Below are 21,034 nucleotides of genomic sequence, written 5' to 3'. Positions count from 1 at the left end.
TTTATCCCAGCACCATACTGTTTGACACTTTAGCTTTGCAATACACAGTCATCAGCTGCATAACGACGTATTGGTCGGTGACAGACCACATACACCATACGATTAGTCCCTTACAGCCTAAGTGTGTTGTAGGCTCTCCATCTGGGTTTGTGTAAGTACACTCTATGATGTTTGCACAATGATGAAACACTCATTTCTCAGAATGTATCCCCATCAAGTGATGCATGACTGTAATTTGAAGGCAGGAAGTAAGATGCCTCCAGCTTTGTTCTTGCTCAAGATTGCTTTGGCCATTCGGGGTCTTCTGTGTTTCCATTCAAGTTTTAGGATTGTTTTTCTATTTCTGTGAAAAATGCCATTGGAATTTTAATAGGGATTGCATCGAATTTGTAGGTCACTTTGGGGAGTATGGACATTTTAACAATATTAATTCTTCCAATCCGGGAGCATGGGATATCTTTCCATTTATTTGTGTCTTCTTTGATTTCTTTCATCAATGTCTTAGTTTTCAGTATACAGATCTTTCACCTCCTTAGTTGAATTTATTCCTAAGTACTTTATTGTTTTTGATGCCGTTGTGAATGAGGTTTTTTCTTAATTTCTTTTTCGGATAGTTTGCTGTTAGTGTATAGAAACACAACTGATTTTTGTACATTGATTCTGCATTCTGTAACTTCACTGAATCCATTTATTCTAACAGTTTTTGGTGAAGTCTTTAGGGTTTCCTATATATAAGATTCTTTCTTCTTTAATAGTTATGCTCATTTGCATTCTTCTCCATAAAGAAAAAAGTAAGTTACCTTGAAGTCCCAAGGAGCAGTATTCCTCCCAAACAGGATTCTCACCTTTAGCATCGGCCTGCGCCTGCGCCTGCGCATTCCGCGGGCTGGACTCCCGCTCAGGCTTCGGCTCTAGGGGCGGCCCGAGTTGCACGCTGGGATCAATTGGATCGTAGAGCTCCAGGGTTCTGACGCTCCTTCCTGTTTCGGACTATATTTCCCAGCGGCCACCGCGCCAAATTAACCGGTCCATTTCCCGTCCCCAGGATCGTGGGCGTAGCAGGTGAGGCCCTCGGGTCCGAGAAAGACGTCACAGCCTGGGGGAGGTCTCTGCGGACTAGCACCCCAACAGGACCGGCCTGTGACGTGATGGAGCCTCAGGCTCGTGCGCGCGCGGGCAGCCGGGGAGGGGGATCGTGCGATCGCAAGTGACGGCCGCCGAGCGTGGGCGTGTGCGCGGGAGGGCGCGCGTGGTGCCCCGCGCGGGACAGCGCAGGGCCTGCGGGGGCTGCTGTGACGCGGGAGGGGCGTGCGGACCCTGAGTGGGCTCTGCTGCGGCTGATTGTCGTCGAGCCCAGTGCCTGCTGCTTCCTGCGTCTTCTCCCCTCCCGGCCCCGGGGGCTGCCGCAGAGCGGTGGGCACAGCAGCGGGGTGAGATCCTGCGCCTGGAAGGAAGGTTTCCCCAAGAAGGCACAGACCTGGACTTGGGATGGGAGATTAGAGCTGGAGGTGCCTCTGAGCCCCCCTTTTCCCAGCTCGCCCCCACCTGTTGAGAACCCCCGCGTTCTCAGAGCTCTGTCCCCAGGAGCCAGCTTCGAACTCAGGGACCGACTCCTCCTTTTACTTCCATCCCATTTTGTGCGAAGTAAAGGAAGGTGTGGGCCTGGAAGGGGCTTTCAGATTTAGTCTGCGCTCCAGGAAAAGCCTGGGGTCTCACGCTTGCCTTCTCCTCCCCCAGTCGTACCGTTATCCCAAAGAAGGACCGCAAGGAGGATGAGAGTACTATTGCGGCGCGTCTGAAAGTCAAGGGTGAGTTCGTGCTTTGTTTTTGTTTAAGAAATGCGTATCTGTTTTTAGAATATAGAGGTTCCGGTAAATTTTCAGTAAATGGAGAGAGACCTGCAAATTGATACCCCACCATTGTGGTCGACCATTGTCCCTCATTCCTTTACTTAATATCCACTTAGCCATTTGGTAAATTGTTTACATCTTCTTGTGCACTCTCTTTTTTTAAGATGATATGGAAATAAACTTCCAGAGATTGATGTTAAAGCTTTATTTTAGACTCTGATTAGGTAAGAAGGAAATTAGTGTCGAGGTGGAACCACACACCAGGTATCCTTTGGTCTTTACGGGCCTGCTTTTTGAAGCACGGGAAGAATGGAGATGGTCACATGGTCTGTGAGGCTTTAGGAGTGGGGAAGTGATAGCCACAGAAGATGGTGTCAGTACGAGCCAGAATTTTTCCAGGGAGTCCCACCAGTTGGTATTTGTCTTCCTGGCCCGGTTTCCTTTGAGGTTTGGCAGCCAAGGTGTGTTTTGGTTTTCATCTTGTGTGGACTGTGGGAAGCAGTGTCATGTTGTGGTTAAGAGTGGGGGCCGTGGACCCAGGGTATCTGGGTTGGAATCTTGGCTCTCTTTCTCGTCTCAGGTCTGTAATGAACATTAGATGAGTTAATATGTGTGAAGCGCCCTAGAGCAATGCCAGCCATTTAATAAGTGCATGGTATGTTTTAGCTGTTACTCATGCGTGGTCGTTTTAGCTCATTCCTCTCAACTCTCTATACAACAGGAGCATTAGGAATGTGTGATTTATTGGGATTGCTGCCTGCATATTAAGAAAATGAGTGAGATGCTCAAGTGATCTAGAATAGAAATTCTTAATGTGAGTCCCTGTGATTCCATTTATGGTTATTTATGGACCACAAACTCCTTGAAATAGTATATGGAAGTGTTAGAGAATTTATAATGGTGGGGTCTGGGGGGAGAGAATGTAGATAGTTTCATGGGATTATCAAAAGTGTATGTGACCCAAAAGGCTTGGACCCATTAGTGTGGGTTGGTGATTCTCAATGGGGTGTGTGTGTGTGTGTTTGTGTGTGTGTGTGAGGCTTGGACCCACTGGTGTAGATCATTGATTCTCAGTGGGGTGTGTATGTCTGTGTGTGTGTTTGTGTGTCTGTGTGTGGGGGGGGGGGTAGTTTGGATCCATTGGTGTGGATCATTGATTCTCAGTGGGGGGTGTGTGTCTGTGTGTGTGAGATGCCCCCTTCCAGGGGACATTTGGTAATATTTAGAGACAGTTTTGCTTGCCACACTGGGGGACAATGCCACTTGGATTTCATGGGTAGAGGACAAGGATGCTACTAAATATTCCATAATGCACAGGCCAGCCCTCCCCACCCTCCCAGCAAAGAATTATTTGGGCCAAAACGTCAGTAATGCTGAGTTTGAGAAACCCTGGTTTAGAATCAAAGGACCCTAATACCTGGAGAGACATTTTAAACGATCTTATACAAACTGAGTAGTTAAGCAAATCATACTAGACTCAGGTGCTAGAATATGATGCACTTAATAAAGTTCTGCTTATAAAGAATCATGAGAAGAGAAAATATTTGATACAACGTTAAGCAGTCTTCATGTTGTGAACAGCAGTGCTCAAGAAAATCTTGTATGTGACTCCCATTTCCCGAGCGAGGGCGTTCTGTAAGCATCAGATCCAAAGGGATATTTTAATTGGCTGTTCAGTGAAGAGAAGCGAGCGTGGGGCTGTATCTTCCACGCATTTTCTCACTCAGTCTACACGTGCCACTTAGCTGCCTTGTGTTCTTTTGGAGAAGAATCCTCATAATGAAAATGTCTGATTATATTGGTGAGATGGAGCTAAAGGATGTTAGCACTGGTTGATGGTATTTGTTGTGGTCACATTGATTTCTTTGTTGACCCTCATGACAAGCTCAGTTTTTTAGTGATTGGAAGTGCTCCCTCCCTGATAACTCTGTTTTTATTTTTTAATTTGGAAGTAGCTTTATTGTGTAGTTTTAATGATGGAATAGGGTGGAACTGTTCTTTTTAAAAGCTTAAAAAGAAGAAAGTTAAAATTATAGTCCCACCCTCTAGAGATAGTCATTATTGATGTTTTGGTTTATGTTTTTCGAATTGTTATTTCTGTGTGGATAGGAGAGTTTTGCTTCTGTAGAATAGAATGAGTTTGAAAAATAAATTCAATTCAGATGTGATTTTCATTCATTTCTGGGTCTGGGAGAGAAGAGCAAAGTGCCAGTCCCTCCCTCTGAGGGTTCTCTGCCAAGAGTGCCTTTTCTCCTTGTCTTTATGAGAACATTTTTTGCTAGTGTTATTTAAGAATTTCATTCTCCAGGCTAGCCTCTGAATGTTTTTGGTTAGCATTCTAAGAAAGAGGCCTTATACTGTATTTTACTATCTGACTTATACAAGAAAAAAGAAAACAGTAGAATTAAGTTTCTTTAGCAGATGTCATCTTCTTTCTCCTCAGTAATAATGAGGACACATCTCTAACAGTTATTGTATGTCATTGTATGTTTTCACTGAATTTTCTTTCTACTCTTCCTGACAGCACTCTGTGCTGGTAACTCTTTTACACACGAGGAAATAGAGGCACCGAGCAGTTAATTGTCCTAGTGCAGGTCCACGTCCTGAGTGTGAAGACAAAACTTGTGAGGTTTCTTTACTAATGACAGGGTACCATATTTGAATATAGGTGGACTTTCAAAATCCTGCTTGCTTCACGTAATAATTCATCATAAATGTTTTCTTCGTCAATTAATGTGACCCTCACAATGAATAATGGCCTGGCATGCCATCATATAGTGGCCTGTAGTTTATTTAACCATGTGCCAACTGTTGGATACTTAAGTTTCTGATTTTTGGTCATTCTCTGGTGATCATCCCTGTGCGTATATTGTGTGAGCTTCTATAGCTGTTTCCTGTGGAAAATTTCTAGAACTGGAGTTTGGGTTAATCATAAGATGCTCAGGTGCCTGCAAGGTGGTAGATAGTGTGATTATACTTGGAGGATGTAATGACTGAAAGACCCACCCACCACTTGTAAGCTTCTTTTTATCCAGCAAAGAAAATAAAATCTGAATAAGAATAAGGATATGGCAGAATTGATAAGGCCATCAGAAAACTTCACCTAGCATACTTTGACAGTTGACAGGAAGGAGACCTCTTTTACTCTGTAGTCACCAAGCTCTGACCAAAGTCTAATAAACCCATGGGATTTCTGTAGCATTAAATCAAATCCTGTTGTGAGATTTGAACCTGACTTAGAAATTCTAAATATGTTAAATGCAAAGTGACTAATAACAGAAGGTGACTCGGCAGCTGTTGAGAGAACACGATGACTAAAATGACAGGTTTAGAAAAGTAATAAACCTTCTATTAGGAAGACGTGAGAGGAACAGCAATGAGAGCATCGCTGACGCACACAGGATATTGCCTGGGGGCCTGCAGACGTTTTTTCTAAAAATGAGTCTAACATAATCAGATAAAAACAGACATCTTAGGGTTGGTTCAGGAATTGGGAAATGAAGGGAACAAACCCATGACGTGAAAACAAGAGGTCGCTAGAGTTCCTGAGTTTCCCCACCAAGGTCGGAGGGAAGCTGTCTGGATAAAAGGTGGTCCTTCATCCGGTTTGGAGGACACTTTCCTCATAGGGAAAAATCCGTAAACGTATGTGAATGCATGTGTGTGTGTCTGTATTTGAATATAACTGTATGTATATTCCACGTTAATGCCTGGCCACAGTTAGAACAATTATGAAACAACCTTAAACAAAAAGTAGAGAATTGGGGCCATGATACAGAGTTAAGAACTGTTAACGTGGCATATAATTTTCTGGAATTTTTTTCTCTCAACGTCTGTTAGTCTTTATAGTTATTTATACATATATTTTACGTGTGTAACCATATCACACATCCTGTTTTGTAGGCTGATTTTTCTGCTGCCCTTATATGTTGAACATTTAGTGACCACTGAGTATTCATTGCGTGGCTGCTCTGCTGTATTTAACCCGGTGGCTTTGTTGGGCTCGGAACGCCGAGCAGTGCCTGAGCAGTGCCATCGACAGCCTTTCCAGATTTCATGCTGCGCTTCACTTCCCCAGCCCCCACTTCACCAAGAATTCTGGTTTGGACGATGTGACCCCTTCCCAGCCCTGAAACCTGGGAGCGGGTGGGAAGGATCTGCACGGAGCAGGAGGAGGGGCCGGTCCTAGGCCTACATGCGCATCCCAGGAGTGGACGGCTGGCCAGGATCCCTCCTGCTGGGATATTTTGGAGGACAATGGGTTCCCTGGGGTTTGGAGGAGAGCTTGATTTTGTCCAGACTCCTCTTACTGGTTGCCATTTGCATGAGAGAGTGAGCGTGCGTGCGTGTATGTGTGTGTGTGTGTGTGTGTGTGCACGCGCACGCACGTGGATGTGTGCGAAGAGAGAAGGGATGGAAGAGGAGTCTTAGGGGGGTAGTTGAGACATAGAAATGGAGGAAACAATTGTTCTATTAATTTAAGTCACTTTGAGAGCACTGAGGCACAGCTTTCCTTAAACCCTTCCTTCTTTTCTCTAGGAGAGGAAGCATGAGGAAGATTGACCGGTTTTGTAATTCTAAAAACATGGTCCACGTAAGTTGCTATTTCTTCCCCTTGAAATATGATGACTTTCAGGTTAGGTGACAGTTATGACTTCCCCTGGAGCTCCCTTCTTAAGGATCCATGATCCTACACCCCAGTTTGTCCCATTACAGTGAAGGTTGGTGGGAAAAGAAAGCTTAGTGCTCTTCCTGTCCGTGTCTCTCTTTTCCAACTGGTGTTGCGTTTTCTTTAAACACGTTATTTAACTTCCGCTTTGTGCTCAGTCCTCTGTCAGAGGAAACGCTGGAGCCGTGGGGGTCGGTCCCCACAGGGAAGCGGGTTTGTGGGGTTTGAGAAGTTAGAGTTGACTGGCTCATTTGACCACACTTGGGAAAACCTCGAGACTTCTCCACAGACTCGAGCTTTCCAGGTGGATAAGATAGGATTTGCTTTCGGGTGGCCTCGGTCTCCATGTGTGACAAGATGATCTATTTATGAGGCTCTTAGGAAAGTTCGGTGAGGACGGTGGATGGTAACAGGAAGATCGTCCAGTGTGTAAGTGGTGGGCGATTGTAAATTCCCGGAATTGGGAAAGACCATAGAGACGTTGACTATCTGAATATATAAACAGAAAAGAAGGATCAAATCTAGTGTGTCAGTTATACGGACTGTTATGCAGCTTATAAAAATCACTTACGACGAGAAAAAATGCTTTCGGCCTCAGCTAGTATAATGAACTTGAGGAATGAGAACATTCTCAATTTTATGTAAACTCTGTTTTCTAAAATAGATATTTTATATAAAACTTGGGGGAAAGGTTTCATGAAATTTGGTTTTCTTATACCTTAACGGGGAAAGACGGTGTTTTTGTTGTTGTTACTGCTGCCGAGTTGATTCTCACTCCTGGTGGCCCCGTGTACCGCCACTGCTGTTCATAGAGTTTTCATGGCCCATTTTTTCGGAAGTGCGTGGCCATGTCCTTCTTCCTAGTCTGTCTTAGTCTGGAAGCTCCGCTGAAGCCTGTCCGTCATCAGTGACCCTGCTGGCGTTTGAAATACCAGTGGCATAGCTTTCAGCATCCCAGCAACACGCAGCTGCCACAATGTGACACCCGACAGGGGGGCAGTGTGGTTCCCTGACCAGGAAACGAACCCGGGCCGCAGCGGTGAGCACAGCACTGAGTCTGAACCACTAGACCCCCAGGGCTGGCTAAACATGGTGTAGAAGTGCACACTTACAGCGTTGTGAGGCAGGCATGGTGCCTAGGTAGTAGGGAAATTCAGGTTTTTTATCCATCCCCAGACATGCTGGGATTAGTGAGTTATCGCATGGTACCCAAGAAGTTTGCTCTGCGCGAGTGGGCTTCCTCAAGAACGTGCAGGCGCCCTGCGGAATTCCGCATCGCCCCCTTCCTGCAGTGTGGTCCTTCCCTCCCTCTCCTTCCATCTGGAATGATTTCCTTCAGTCTCACTGTGATACGTGTGTCTGTGGTTTCAGGGATCCGTGACGTTTGCCGACGTGGCTGTCAGCTTCTCTCAGGAGGAGTGGGCGTGTCTCAGCCCCGCTCAGAAGGCCTTGTACCGCGATGTGATGTTGGACAACTACAGCCACCTGGCCTCACTCGGTAAGGCTGTCTGCCCCGATGTTCATTACTACTAAATGTGGATGAGTATTAAATACTTATAATTATTAATGATAAATTGTCAGTGTCTGTTGTCTTCACCATGAGTTTCTGGGCTGTCATTTAAGCAGTAGCTGAGTTCCTTCTTCTCGCTACCGAAAGAAATAGTTTGGGATTTGTTGGGTTGAAAATGCCTGCATCTTGCCCATCGCTGAGTGAACTTTCTCCCTTACGTTGGTCCTCTCTGTGGCTGCCTCTTTCTTAATGACCGAGGAAGTGAATTTGAAAACTTAGACCTTCATTGCATGATCATTAGCTGAGAAACCAAGTTTCACATTGTGTTTGATTGCAGAATTACTGTAGGCTATCTGGGTTTTTTTCCTGACCCGCCTGCAAGGAGAATAGTGTTTTGAATTTTTCTAAAAAGCCTCTATGATGTCCATAATTTTGATTGGGTCAGCTGAATTTGTTTAAAACTGAAGTGGACACATTCCATGTCCTTCAGCAAACATTCCATTCCCTGCCATGTAGTTGAAAGTTGCAAGCCATGAAGTTTGTATTTTTCATTGAATGAATATACGAAGAAAGAACAAAAATGTCTAAAAAGGCAAAATAAATAACAACAATAAGCGTAATAATAGTTAGCTTTGTAGTGCTAAATACCGGGCAGTGTTCGAAGCGTTTTACATGTATTAACTAATTTCATTTTAATGTCAGTCCTATAAGATAGGTATTATTATCATCCCCTTTTTAGAGATGGGCAAACTGAGGGACGGAGAGTTTAAATAGCTTGTCTAAGGTTCTACTGCTAGTGGCTGACAGAGGATTTGAACGAGGCGGTCAGGCTTGAAGGTTCATGTTCTCAACCACTAAGTTATAATTCCATGCCAAGGGCAGACCCTATATGACTTTAAATGATGCTAAGTCCTTTTTCTAAGATCACCGGTCTCTTATTCAATTCTCGTACCCTTCTCTGAAGTCTTTCTCAGTATCATTTTGACTTTTAACTAGTTGTAAATTTAACCAGGTCTCAAGTGAAGATTTTTTTTTTTAATTAAAAATTTCTACATCATGTGTCATTTTTTTCTTTTAAGGAGGAAGTTCCATTTCTAAGCCAGATGTCATTACCCTCCTGGAGCAGGAGAAAGAGCCGTGGATGGGTGTGAGGAAAGAAACAGGCGGACAGAACCCAGGTGAGTGAGGGGAAGGCCAGCAGGGGGCCGTAATCGTTGGGGCCCCCCCGTGGTCAGAGAGGAGTCACACCCCTGAGAGGTGGTTTGGAAACCTTCCTTCAAAGACCCAAGGCCTCTTAGATGAAAACGCCTGATCTCTGGGAAGGAAATAAAGATCACAGCACGAGCTATTGGAGGAACTTCATCTTTTACTGATGACTGAATTTCTCTTCTCTTATTCCCCTCCCCTTTTAGTGCTGAGTGCCTTCTTTCTTTCCCAGAATAAACTTAAAAAAATTTTTTTTTAAAGATTGCACCTGAGTTAACATCTGTTGCCAATCTTCTTTTTTTTCCCTTCTTCTTCTCCCCAAAGCCTCCCAGTACATAGTTGTATATTCTTAGTTGTGGGTCCTTCTGGTTGTGCTGTGTGGGACGCTGCCTCAGCATGGCCTGATGAGCAGTGCCAGGTCTGCACCCAGGATCCAAACCAGCGAAACCCTGGGCCGCCAAAGCAGAGCGCACGAACTCAACCACTCGGCCACGGGGCCGGCTCCTAGTATAAACTTTTAACGTAGATTTTGCATCCAGCTGCTTTCCATCCCTGCTTTGCATTTAGATTTCTATATGTGCTTCCCCTGTCTAAAGAATGTATTCTTATATTCAGCAAATATTTATCGAGTGCCCACTGCAGGCAAGGCCCTGTGGTTGGCACTGTCCATACAGTGAAACAAACGTGACTGATAAAGTCCTGCTCTCTCTCCTGGACTCCACCTGCAGTGGGCAAGATGTAGATTAAACCAATAAGCAAATGACTAGATCAGTAACGTCACGAATCATGCTGTGCAGACAAGTAAATGGGAATAAGGTGGTGAGAATGACAGAGCCCGAGTGGTCAGGGGACGTGTCTTGAAGTGGGCATGCTCTCCCAAAAGTGGGGGTTCAGGCCCCATCCCTGGGCGAGAGCATTCTGTCTGAGCAGGAAGTGATCTCTGTGTGACTGGCAGCAGTAAGAAGGTTAGAGCCGAGGGGCCGGCCCCATTGGCCAAGTGGTTAGGTTCACGCGCTCTGCGGTCCGGGGTTCTCCGGTTTGGATCCTGGGTGTGGACCTACACACTGCTCATGTGGCCATGCCGTGGCAGCATCCCACATAGAGGAACTAGAGGGACGTACAACTAGGATACACAACTATGTGCTGGGGCTTTGGGGAGAGAAAAAAAAGAGAGGAATATTGGCAACAAATGTTAGCTCAGGGCAAATCTTCCTCACCAAAAAGCTACCTTAAAAAAAAAAAAAGAAAAGTTAGAGCCGAGGTGAAGGGAGAGTAGGAAGGAGGTCTGGGAGTTAGGCCAGGGCCAGACCAAACGAGGTTTTGGTCGTCACTGTGAGGAATAGGGAATGTTTTCCAAGTTATTTGTAGCCAATTACGATGTTTAAAATTTTCTTCATTTCGTAGTTTGTAAACAAACTATGACAAGAATCCAGAAAACCACATGAAACAAAGAATTGCGTGATTAGTTGTATTAAGGGTCACGCACTTTCACCACCAGGTCGTGAGTTAGGATTCTGTCAGCTGCGCCGGAGCCGGTCACGTGCCTCTTCACAAATTACAAGCCTTTCCCTCCCTGCGAGAAGAGTTTTCTTTAGAGTTTTATCATCTCAATGACCGTCTCCCACAGTCGGATTTATTTTGCCTGTTGTTTCAGAAAGTCTTTAGTCTCTTTGAAATTATAGGTTCTCGTAACCTTTTTTTATTCTTAACAGTTTTTTCTTGATAAGATTAGATCGTTTGTGCTCTGGTTTCCCACCATCTGGATTTTGCCGATTGCACCCTGTGGTATAGATTAGCATGTTCCTCTGTCCTCTGCTTCCTGTAGATTGATCCCTGGGTCTAGAAGTTTAACCTGACTCAGGTTTTGGGGTCGTTTTGGCAAGACTGTTGGCGAGGTGGCGGTGACATTCTTCAGTCGGTTGGCACACGATGTCGGGATGTCTAGTTTTAGTGATGTTCGCAGCCTTTGATGGTCCGTTACTGTGTCCATTAATTCATTAGAGCTTGCAGATTGGTGATACTCGAATTCTGTCATTTATTCTGTATCAGCTAGAGTGCATCTGTAAAGAGAAACTGCCTCATTTACTGCTTGGTTACTCAGTTATATAGATCATTTGGAAAAGTCCAGATAAATACTTGATTCTTTGCCTTTGTTTACCAGTTTTCTAAATAATGAGTTAGTTTCCTAGCATCCTTTCAAAGGTGACCTATTTTTTGTGATGACTGAATACATGGAATTAAAATATTTGATGTATTTTACTCTATTGTTACTATTTTGTGTTTGTGTTTGTGTGTGAGGAAGATTAGCCCTGAGCTAACATCCGGCGCCAATCCTCCTCTTTTTGCTGAGGAAGACTGGCCCTGAGTTAACATCTGTGCCCATCTTTCTCTATTTTATATGTGGGATGCCACCACAGCATGGCTTGACAAGCAGCGTGTAGGTCTACACGTGGGATCCAAACCAGCAAATCCCAGGCCGCTGAACTAGTGTGTGTGAACTCAACCACTTTGCCACTAGGCTGGTCCCAAGTTACTATTTTTACTGATGCTCAAATTGGTCCCCTCATTGGCCAGCGCGAGCCTCTTCAGCTTGGCTCCTGAGCCCTTTTAACCTGGCTCTGGTGGACTATGAGAGATTCCTGCTGTCTAGTAAGACAGCCTGTTCCAGGCCTGTCTTGTACATGTCCTTTTCCAAACCTGGAATAAGACGTTTCTCCAGAAAGCCATGGTTGGTTTGATGGAAAATAATGTTTCAAGACCGCAGTCTGGGTACCAGGGGTGCTCATCCTGCCTGGTTAGGTCATTGCTTTTAGGCATTTTCAGGGGACAGAGATAGGAAATAAACACGTGTAGTCTTGTTTTAAGGATAAATGCCCCACGAGTTGACACTGCTCTTTCTAACTCAGTTTTAGGATTGCAGGGTATTTACTTAACCTAATCTATCTTAAATCTGTGTCTTGTTTTTTCTCAAACTGAAATTCTTGGTTCTCAGCGATACTGGGGATAACAGAATATCCTATAATTACTGATTTGTTTTATCTCACATTATATGCAAAACATCCTGAGAATAACACGGCCAGCATTACCATGACGCTATGATTATTGAAAACAGATTGTGCTCTCCACGTTTTCTCCCCATTTTTTGTAGTTTTCCCATACATTTCAAAGTGCATTGTCATATGCTGTAATCTCATCTTGATAATCCTCATTTAGTGTGAATTCTCTAAGAATGTATGTGTGTGTGAGGTATCTCTGGTCAATTTGGTTGTTTGAACTTTTTCTCCTACACAGTCTTACGGGCTCATGGAACAATTTCCCTGAGTGTTTGTATGTTGATAACAGTTCAAAGTCTGTTCTTTTTTTAATATAACAATTAAGATATAATTTACATACCATAAAATTCACTCATTTAAGGTGTACCATTCAGAGGTTTTTAGTGTGTTCACAGACGGGCACATCTCTCACCACAGTCAGTTCTTTACCAGTTTCCTCACCCCAGAAAGAAACCCCATACCCATTAGCGCTCACTCCTCATTTCCCTCAATATATTTTCTAATTTTCTTGATTATTTATTTGACTCGAGTACTTTTTTCCCCTTAAATTTTCCCAGGTTTTTATGTTGAAAATGTTCAAACCTAGAGAAAAGTTAAAAGAATAAGTGAATTCCATTTAAAACTTGCCTGGGGGCTGGCCCCGTGGCCGAGTGGTTAAGTTCGTGCTCTCCGCTGCAGGCGGCCCAGTGTTTCGTTGGCACTACTCATCAAACTGCGCTGAGGCAGCATCCCACATGCCACAACTAGAAGGACCCACAACAAAGAATATACAACTATGTACTGGGGGGCTTTGGGGAGAAAAAGGAAAAAAAAAGAAAATCTTTAAAAAAAAAATTAAAAAAACAAACAAAAAAAGCCACAAAAAAGTGTTGCCTGGATTCACCAATTGCTAGCATTTGCCATGTTTGCTATAAGTATTTATATATCGAAATATTTTAAACCGTTTTTACTGTCGTGTGGAGGGTTAAGTCACAGATATCATGACAGATACCTTAAATGCTTTAGCTTGCATCTCCTAAGAATAGGACATTATCGTAAATAACCTTTCATTATTCCTGATTGACTTCATTATCCTAATTAACCTAAATAACCTATCATTGTCACACCTAAGAAAATCATCATTGTTTCAGGCGCTTTATCTAAAGTACAGTTCATTGTTAAATATCTTTTTAATTTTTAATTTTTTTGTATGAGCGTGTTTCAATTTAGGATCAAATTAAGGTTCATAAATAGATTTATTGTTTGGTCTTTTTATTTCCTTTTAATCTAAACTTCTGTGCCTTAAACAAATTTTTATTTATTTATTTTTTACTTTGGCCTCTTTTTTTTAAAGAGTCCAAATCCAGGCCAGTTTTCTTAAAGCATGATATTCTGAATATGTGTGACTAAAAATTTTTCTCATGATTTGGTTCAGAAAACTCCACAATGGAGGCATAATTCCAATAGCATCCTATGAAGAATCACGTAATATCATGTCTGTATAGATTACTGTAATTTTGGTGAACCAAGTATGGCTTTTCCGTTTCCAAATAAATGAATAATCTCTGATATTGATCTGACAGCATGATTTTATTGTGGTCAGAAAATATGTTGTTTCACTCCTTTTAAGTACGTTGAGACTTGCTTTGTTTTATAATCCAGTATATGGTCAATTTTTATAAATGTTCTGTGTGATTGAAAAAGGAATGTGTGTTGGTAGTGTCAAGTTTGTTTTGTGTTTTTTATATATATGTGTATTTAATTTTTTAAAAAATCTACTTCTGCAAATTACTAAAAGAGGTATGTTAGAATCTCCCATTCAGTTTGTAGATGTGTTTTCCTTTATATTTTATCTATATTTGCTTCATATTGAAACCATTTTATTGGTGGCATATGAATATTTAATATCTCTTTGTTACCATGGCCTTAATGCAGGTGCATTATAGAAAATTAGTAGAGACAAGTCCGAATTAAAAATGTAACCCTCACAACTGTGTTCTTCAGTAATTCCTGGTTTACTCCTGTCCTTCCACACCTTCACACACATACGTACAGTTATTTCTGTTGAGCAAAATGAGATCCTGTTGAAATTTCTGTTTGATGACCTCCCTTTTCCAGTCACATCTCACTGAATAGTTCCCTCACGCTTTAGTTGTCTTACATCTGTGCTGTGGTCGCATTACGTGTACATACATTGAAAACCCCATCACGTGATACAATTTTTCTTTCAACCATCAAACATGTTCTAAAGAACTCAAGAGGAAAAGATGGTCTATTATATTTACCCAGATAATTACCATTTCTTTTGATCTTCCTTCATTCTTGATGTTCCGGATTTTCTTCTGGTATCGTTTCCCTTTAGTCTGAAGAACTTCCTTTAGCAGGTCTTTAGAATAGGTCTGTTGGTGATATTCTTTTACTATTCTGTCATCTAAAAACATCTTTATCTCATCTTTATTTCTGACCAAGACTTTTTCAGGATGTAGAATGTGGGGCAGAATTTTCCTTTTAGCACTTTAAAATGTCGCGTCACTTCCTTCTGCCCTCCCTTGTTTCTGATGCGAAGCCTAGAGTCATTTGAATCGTTGTCCAGGTATTGGATAGGTAATGAGTTGTGAGTTTTTTGGGTGCTTTCAAGTATTTTTTCCTTTGTCTTTAGTTTTTACCAGTGTGATTATGATGAGTTTGGGTGTGGATTTCTTTAGGTTTATTCTCTTTGGGGCTCAGTGAGATTTTCGAATCTGTAGGTTTATGGATTTTTCCAAAATTGGAAAGGTTTTAGCCCTTTAGTTTAACATTTTTTCAGCTGTGCACACTTTTCCTCTCCTAGGATGCCCATGACATGAATGTGAGAGCTTTTGGCGTTGTCCTCCTGGTCCTTGTTGTGTGTTCATTTGTTTTTCGATCTTTTTTCTTTCTGCTGTTCAGATTGGATAAATCTTTCTCTATCATAAGTTCATTATTTTTTCCCTCTGTCTTCTCCAGTCTCCTATTGAGACCATCCAGCAATATTTTAATTTCAGTTATTATAGTTTTTTGTTCTAACTTTTCCGTGGTTCTTCTTTATACCTTCTACATCTTTGCTGAGATTTTCTATTTTTCCATTTGTTTCAAGAGTGTTTGTGGTTGCTTGTTGGAGCATTTGCATGATTACGGCATTAAAATTTTCGTCAGATAATTCCAACATCTGTCATCTTGGTGTTAGCATCTGTTGATTTTCTTTTAGAACCTGTTGATATATTTCAGCAGGCAATCAACCTAACTAGGTTCAAGCTTCAAGTTTCTACCTGCCTTCTGTGGTTTGTTTTCCCATTTTTACATATACTTGACCGATCTGGCTCACATGTGCATTTGTTTCCATTTGAAGTGATAGGAGAAAGGTCCTATTTATCAACTTTAATGGTTTTGGATGAGTGATAATTATGATAAGCCTTTCCCAGTGGCTTATTTTTGTATTATATACATTTATTCTCAGGCTAATTTCCTTTATCAATAATTCTCCAGTAATCTACTTAACAGCTATTATGTGCTATGAGCTTATTATTCACTGGTGAATGCTATCAGGATTGTGTCTGCCCATAGGCAGATTTAGGGATAAGAAAATATACAGAATAAGAAATGAGGCAATGAGGGGCCGGCCCCGTGGCCGAGTCGTTAAGTTCGTGCACTCCGCTTTGGCAGCCCAGGGTTTCGCCAGTTTGGATCCTGGGCACAGAAATGGCACTGCTCATTAGGCCACATTGAGGCGATGTCCCACATACCACAACTGGAAGGACCCACAACTAAAATATACAACTATGTACTTGGGGGATTGGGGGAGGAAAAGCAGAAAAAAAAAAAAAGAAGATTGGCAACAGTTGTTAGCTCAGGTGCCAATCTTTAAAGAAAAAAAAAGAAAGAAATGGGGCAATGAATGAATGAAAGTAATTGAAACAGTTATGAAAGCAAGGAATGAGACTTGTGAATAGAGAATACAAGACAGAGACACACTTAGATAGGGCCCAACAGGCACAGCTGTACTGAGGAATATACTTATCCTGAGACTTAAAAGATGGGAGGGATGTCTCCTACAGGCAGCCCAGGCCACAGGATTCTTGGGTGATGAACTAGCCTGAGCAAAGCCTGAAGGTGTGGAAAAAATGTATCATGTTTTAGGTTTCTAAAACAAGGCAGTATGGAAGAGGTAGGGTACAAAGGATGACAGTAGCTTGGTATGAGTTCTTGTAAGGGTATCCATGGTAAGGGTTTTGGATTTTATTTTAAGAGTAAAGACAAACCGTTCAAACAGCTTTAAGTATGGATCCTTAAACTTTGATCTACATCAGAATGATCTGATAGAGATGTTGAAAATACAGCTTCGTAGGACTTATTCCTAAAAATTCTGATTCTTTGCATCTGAGTTAATTGAATATCAATATTTGTAACAAGCTTACCAAATGATTTTAACACCTAAATTTCACAAAGTTAATCTCTTCCCCTATTCTGAACATCACCATCTTACATAAACTTTCTTGACTATTGGAGCTCTTCTTATCCTTTTTCAACTTCTCTGAAAGTATTTTAGGTTTAAGTCATTCTATAATGGATTTTGTACATGTCTGTGTGTTACAGGACAATAAAAAATGTGTTTGCTTTTTCCTTTTCTTTCAGATTTGCAGTCAAACTCTGGAGCTGACAAGTCATCTACAGAAAATGATATTTATGAAATAAATTTGCCCAAACAGAGTGTAAAGGAAATAAGTAAAACTCCTGGCCTCAAGGCCTCCAGTTTTAGAAATGATTCAAAACACAGAAGTAAATTTGAGGGACCACAGGGACATCAAGAGGGACATGTCAATCAAAAGATAATCAGCCAGGAAAAAATGCCCACTTACACTCGCCGCACTTCTCTTATTCACAATACAGATAAACCATATGAATGTAAGGAGTGTGGGAAGTTCTTTAGTCGTGGTTCAAGTCTTATTCAGCATCAGAGTATTCATACTGGAGAGAAACCCTTTGAATGTAAGGACTGTGGGAAGACCTTTAGACTTTATCTGCAACTTACTCGACATCAGAAATTTCATACTGGTGAGAAACCCTTTAAATGTAAGGAATGTGGGAAAGGTTTTAATTTTCCCACTCTACTTAATCGCCATAAGAGCATTCACACAGGTGAGAAACCATTTGAATGTAAAGAATGTGGGAAATCCTTTAATCGTAGCTCAAACCTTGTTCAACACCAGAGTATTCATGCTGGTATGAAACCATATGAATGTAAGGAATGTGGGAAAGGCTTTAATCGTGGTTCCAATCTTGTTAAGCATCAGAAAATTCATTCTAGTGAGAAACCCTTTGTGTGTAAGGAGTGTGGGAAGGGCTTTAATTATCATTACCAACTTATTGAACACGGCCGAATTCATACTGGCAAGAAACCCTTTGAATGTAAAGATTGTGGGAAGGCCTTTAGTCTTCTGATACAGTTTGCTCGACATCAGAACATTCATAGTGGTGAGAAACCATTTGAATGTAAGGAATGTGGGAAGGTCTTCAATCGTGGCTCGAATCTTATTCAGCATCAGACTATTCATACTGGTGAGAAACCCTATGAATGTAAGGACTGTGGAAAGGCTTTTAGACTTCACCTACAGCTTTCTCGGCATCAGAAAATTCATACTGCTGAGAAATCCTTTGAATGTAAGGAATGTGGGATAGCCTTCAGACATCAGTACCAACTTATTGAACATCAGCGAATACATACAGGTGTGAAACCTTACGAATGTAAGGAATGTGGGAAATGCTTTCGTCGTCGTTCAAACCTTATTCAGCATCGGAGCGTTCATACTGGAAAGAAACCCTTTGAATGTAAAGAATGTGGGAAGACCTTTAGACTTCGTATACAACTCATTCGGCATCAGATATTTCATACTGGTGAGAAGCCTTTTGAATGTAAGGAATGTGGAAAAGCCTTTAGTCTTCCTACCCAGCTTAATCGCCACAAGAAGATTCATACAGGGGAGAAACCATTTGAATGTAAAGATTGTGGGAAGTCCTTTAATCGTGAGTCAAACCTCGTTCAACATCAGAGCATTCATGCTGGTCTGAAACCATATGAATGTAAGCAGTGTGGGAAAGGCTTTAATCGTGGTTCAAACCTTATTCAGCATCAGAAAATTCATTCTAGTGAGAAACCCTTTGTATGTAAGGAGTGTGGGAAGGCCTTTAGATATCATTACCGACTTATTGAACATCGTAGAATGCATACTGGTGAGAAACCCTTTGAATGTAAGGAATGTGGAAAGGCCTTTAGTCTTCTGACACAGTTTACTCGACATCAGAACATTCATAGTGGTGAGAAGACATTTGCGTGTAAGGAATGTGGGAAGACCTTCAATCGTGGCTCGAATCTTATTCAACATCAGACTATTCATACTGGTGAGAAACCCTATGAATGTAAGGACTGTGGAAAGGCCTTTAGACTTCACCTACAGCTTTCTCGGCATCAGAAAACTCATACTGGTGAGAAACCCTTTGAATGTAAGGAATGTGGGATAGCTTTCAGACATCAGTACCAACTTATTGAACATCAGCGAATACATACAGGTGTGAAGCCATGTGAATGCAAGGAATGTGGAAAGGGCTTTAGTCATGCTACAGACCTTAGAGTACATCAGAGAATTCATACTGGTGAGAAACCCTTTGAATGTAAGGAATGTGGGAAGGCCTTTCAACATCATTACCAGTTTCTTGGGCATTACAGAATTCATACTGGTGACAACCCCTATGAATGTAAGGAATGTGGGAAATGCTTCACTCGTGGTAGAGACCTTAGAATACATCAGAGAATTCATACAGGTGAGAAACCATATCAGTGTGAAGAATGTGGGAAGGCCTTTAGTCGTAGCTCAAACCTTATTCAACACATTAAAATTCATACTGGTGAGAAACCCTATGATTGTAAAGAATGTGAAAAGGCCTTTAGCAGTAATTATGAACTGACTGTGCATCAGAGAATTCATACTGGTGAGAAACCTTATGAATGTAAGGAATGTGGGAAAACTTTTAGACTTAGCTCAGTCTTTACTGCACATCAGAGAATTCATACGGGTTTGAAACCCTATAAGTGTAAAGAATGTGGAAAGACCTTTAGCTGTAGCTCAAACCTTGTTCAACATGAGAGAATTCATACTGGTGAGAAACCTTATGAATGTAAGGAATGTGGGAAAACTTTTAGACTTAGTTCGGTGTTTATTGCCCATCACAGAATTCATACAGGTCTGAAACCCTATGAATGTAAAGAATGTGGGAAAGCTTTTACTGTGAATGGTCAGCTTACTCGACATCAGAAAATTCATAATCGCCAGAAGTCCTATGAATATAAGGAATGTGGGCAAACCTTAACTGGGTGTGAACAGTTGACTCAACAACAGAGAATGCGTACTGGGGAGAAATCCCGTGAGTATAAAAGAATGCAGGGAGACCTTTCATCATGGTCTGAGATTGGCTCTGACAGCACAGTATGTGTACTGGTGAGAAACTCTTGAGTGTAAGTAACGTGGGAATATTTGTAGTCACAGTAAACACCTTAGTGTTCAGAGAGGCCTTCTGATGAGAAAGTCTTTGAATGTAAGGAATATGGGGTAGCCTTCGTCTTCACAATTTACTAACCATAAAAGATATTTTACTAGATATGTTAATTTCATAAACTAGAGAAAAACTCTTACTGGAACAAATGTAAGAAAATGTCTACCTGAGGCACATACTTTATCATCATTGCCATTTCACTACCTGTGTGACATCAGGCTGGATGCTTATCTTTTTGCATCCTTTGTAATGGCAACAGTAGGTAGTATTGTTGTACAATTATGGGAATAAATGTGTTATATTAAATCCTTGAAAGAGTATTTGGCACATGCCTGTGCTCATAAAGAATAGCTTTACATTGTTTCATTAGCATTACTGCTATTGATGTGAGAGGAAATTGTATTATTACAAATAATTTAGAAAAGCCTCATCCATTCATCCATTTTTTAATTTTAAATAACTTCTGTATAAAATCTAGTAGGATGTAAAGAACAGAAGAGAATTTTCATGAAGAGCTCATTCCTTAAGTTATGTCAGAAAGTTAATGCTGGAAGAAACCCTGTGGGTCTAATGAGTGTGGAGGTGTTGAAAATACAGTTGTTGAAGAATCGGGGAGTTTTTGAAGCGATTTCTCTATAAAAATTTCAATAGGCAGAAAAACATATAATTGATGTTCTCTGTCCAGAAGTTGAGATCAATCAGATATTCACAAAAGAATAGCAAAATTAAAACTATCCACTTATGTATTATCCAACTCTTTATCATGAAAATTTTTACACATATGGCAAAGTTGAAACTATAAATAAATATCCATACACCCCTACCTAGATTCAAAGTTATTAACAATTTTGCATGTTTATTTTTCTGTGTATTTTTTGTTGTACCATTGAGAACATGTTTTAGACACCATGATTCTTTACCCCTTATCGCATCAGTATGTGTCTCCCAAACATAAAGGCAGGCTCTTCTGTAGCCATGGTACCATAATTACCCTTAAGGAAATCATTCATAATTCTATCTTATATTCACATTTCTTTATTGGCCTCTCAAATGCTTTTTACAGCTGTTTCTTTTCTTAGGAGAATGCATTCCAGATTCTGCACTGTATTTGGTTGTTAGCTCTCTTTAGTCTCTTTTAGTCTGGAACAGTGACTCAAATTTTCTTAGGTGTCAGAGTCGCCTGTGGAACTTGGTAAAAATAAGC

The 21,034-nt window shown here is 41.4% G+C and overlaps 1 protein-coding gene across 10 annotated transcripts in view; it reads left to right on the top strand.

Annotated features, from left to right (window-relative positions):
* Positions 1–226: 226 nt before the first annotated feature.
* The window catches only part of LOC100067836 (zinc finger protein 780A), a 34,284-nt gene continuing 13,476 nt past the window's right edge, over positions 227–21,034 (top strand). The window contains exons 1-8 of one of the 10 annotated variants that reach the window (XM_070224411.1): positions 1,063–1,164; positions 1,738–1,808; positions 5,754–5,951; positions 6,390–6,444; positions 7,359–7,558; positions 7,891–8,017; positions 9,109–9,207; positions 16,918–20,653. In XM_070224411.1, coding sequence (XP_070080512.1) covers positions 7,984–8,017; positions 9,109–9,207; positions 16,918–19,790 — 3,006 coding nt within the window. In that variant the 5' untranslated portion in view covers positions 1,063–1,164; positions 1,738–1,808; positions 5,754–5,951; ... (1 more) ...; positions 7,359–7,558; positions 7,891–7,983 and the 3' untranslated portion in view covers positions 19,791–20,653. Of the gene's footprint in view, positions 1,431–1,737; positions 1,809–5,753; positions 5,952–6,389; positions 6,445–7,358; positions 7,559–7,890; positions 8,018–9,108; positions 9,208–16,917; positions 20,654–21,034 lie in introns of those variants that run through there. The other 9 variants (XM_070224410.1, XM_014735658.3, XM_023649739.2 and 6 more) reach the window with 9 other exon arrangements.

This window comes from Equus caballus, chromosome 10 (assembly GCF_041296265.1).
Source record: "Equus caballus isolate H_3958 breed thoroughbred chromosome 10, TB-T2T, whole genome shotgun sequence".
Classification (NCBI taxonomy): Eukaryota; Metazoa; Chordata; class Mammalia; order Perissodactyla; family Equidae; genus Equus; species Equus caballus.
This window is presented reverse-complemented; position numbering and strand designations above follow the sequence as displayed.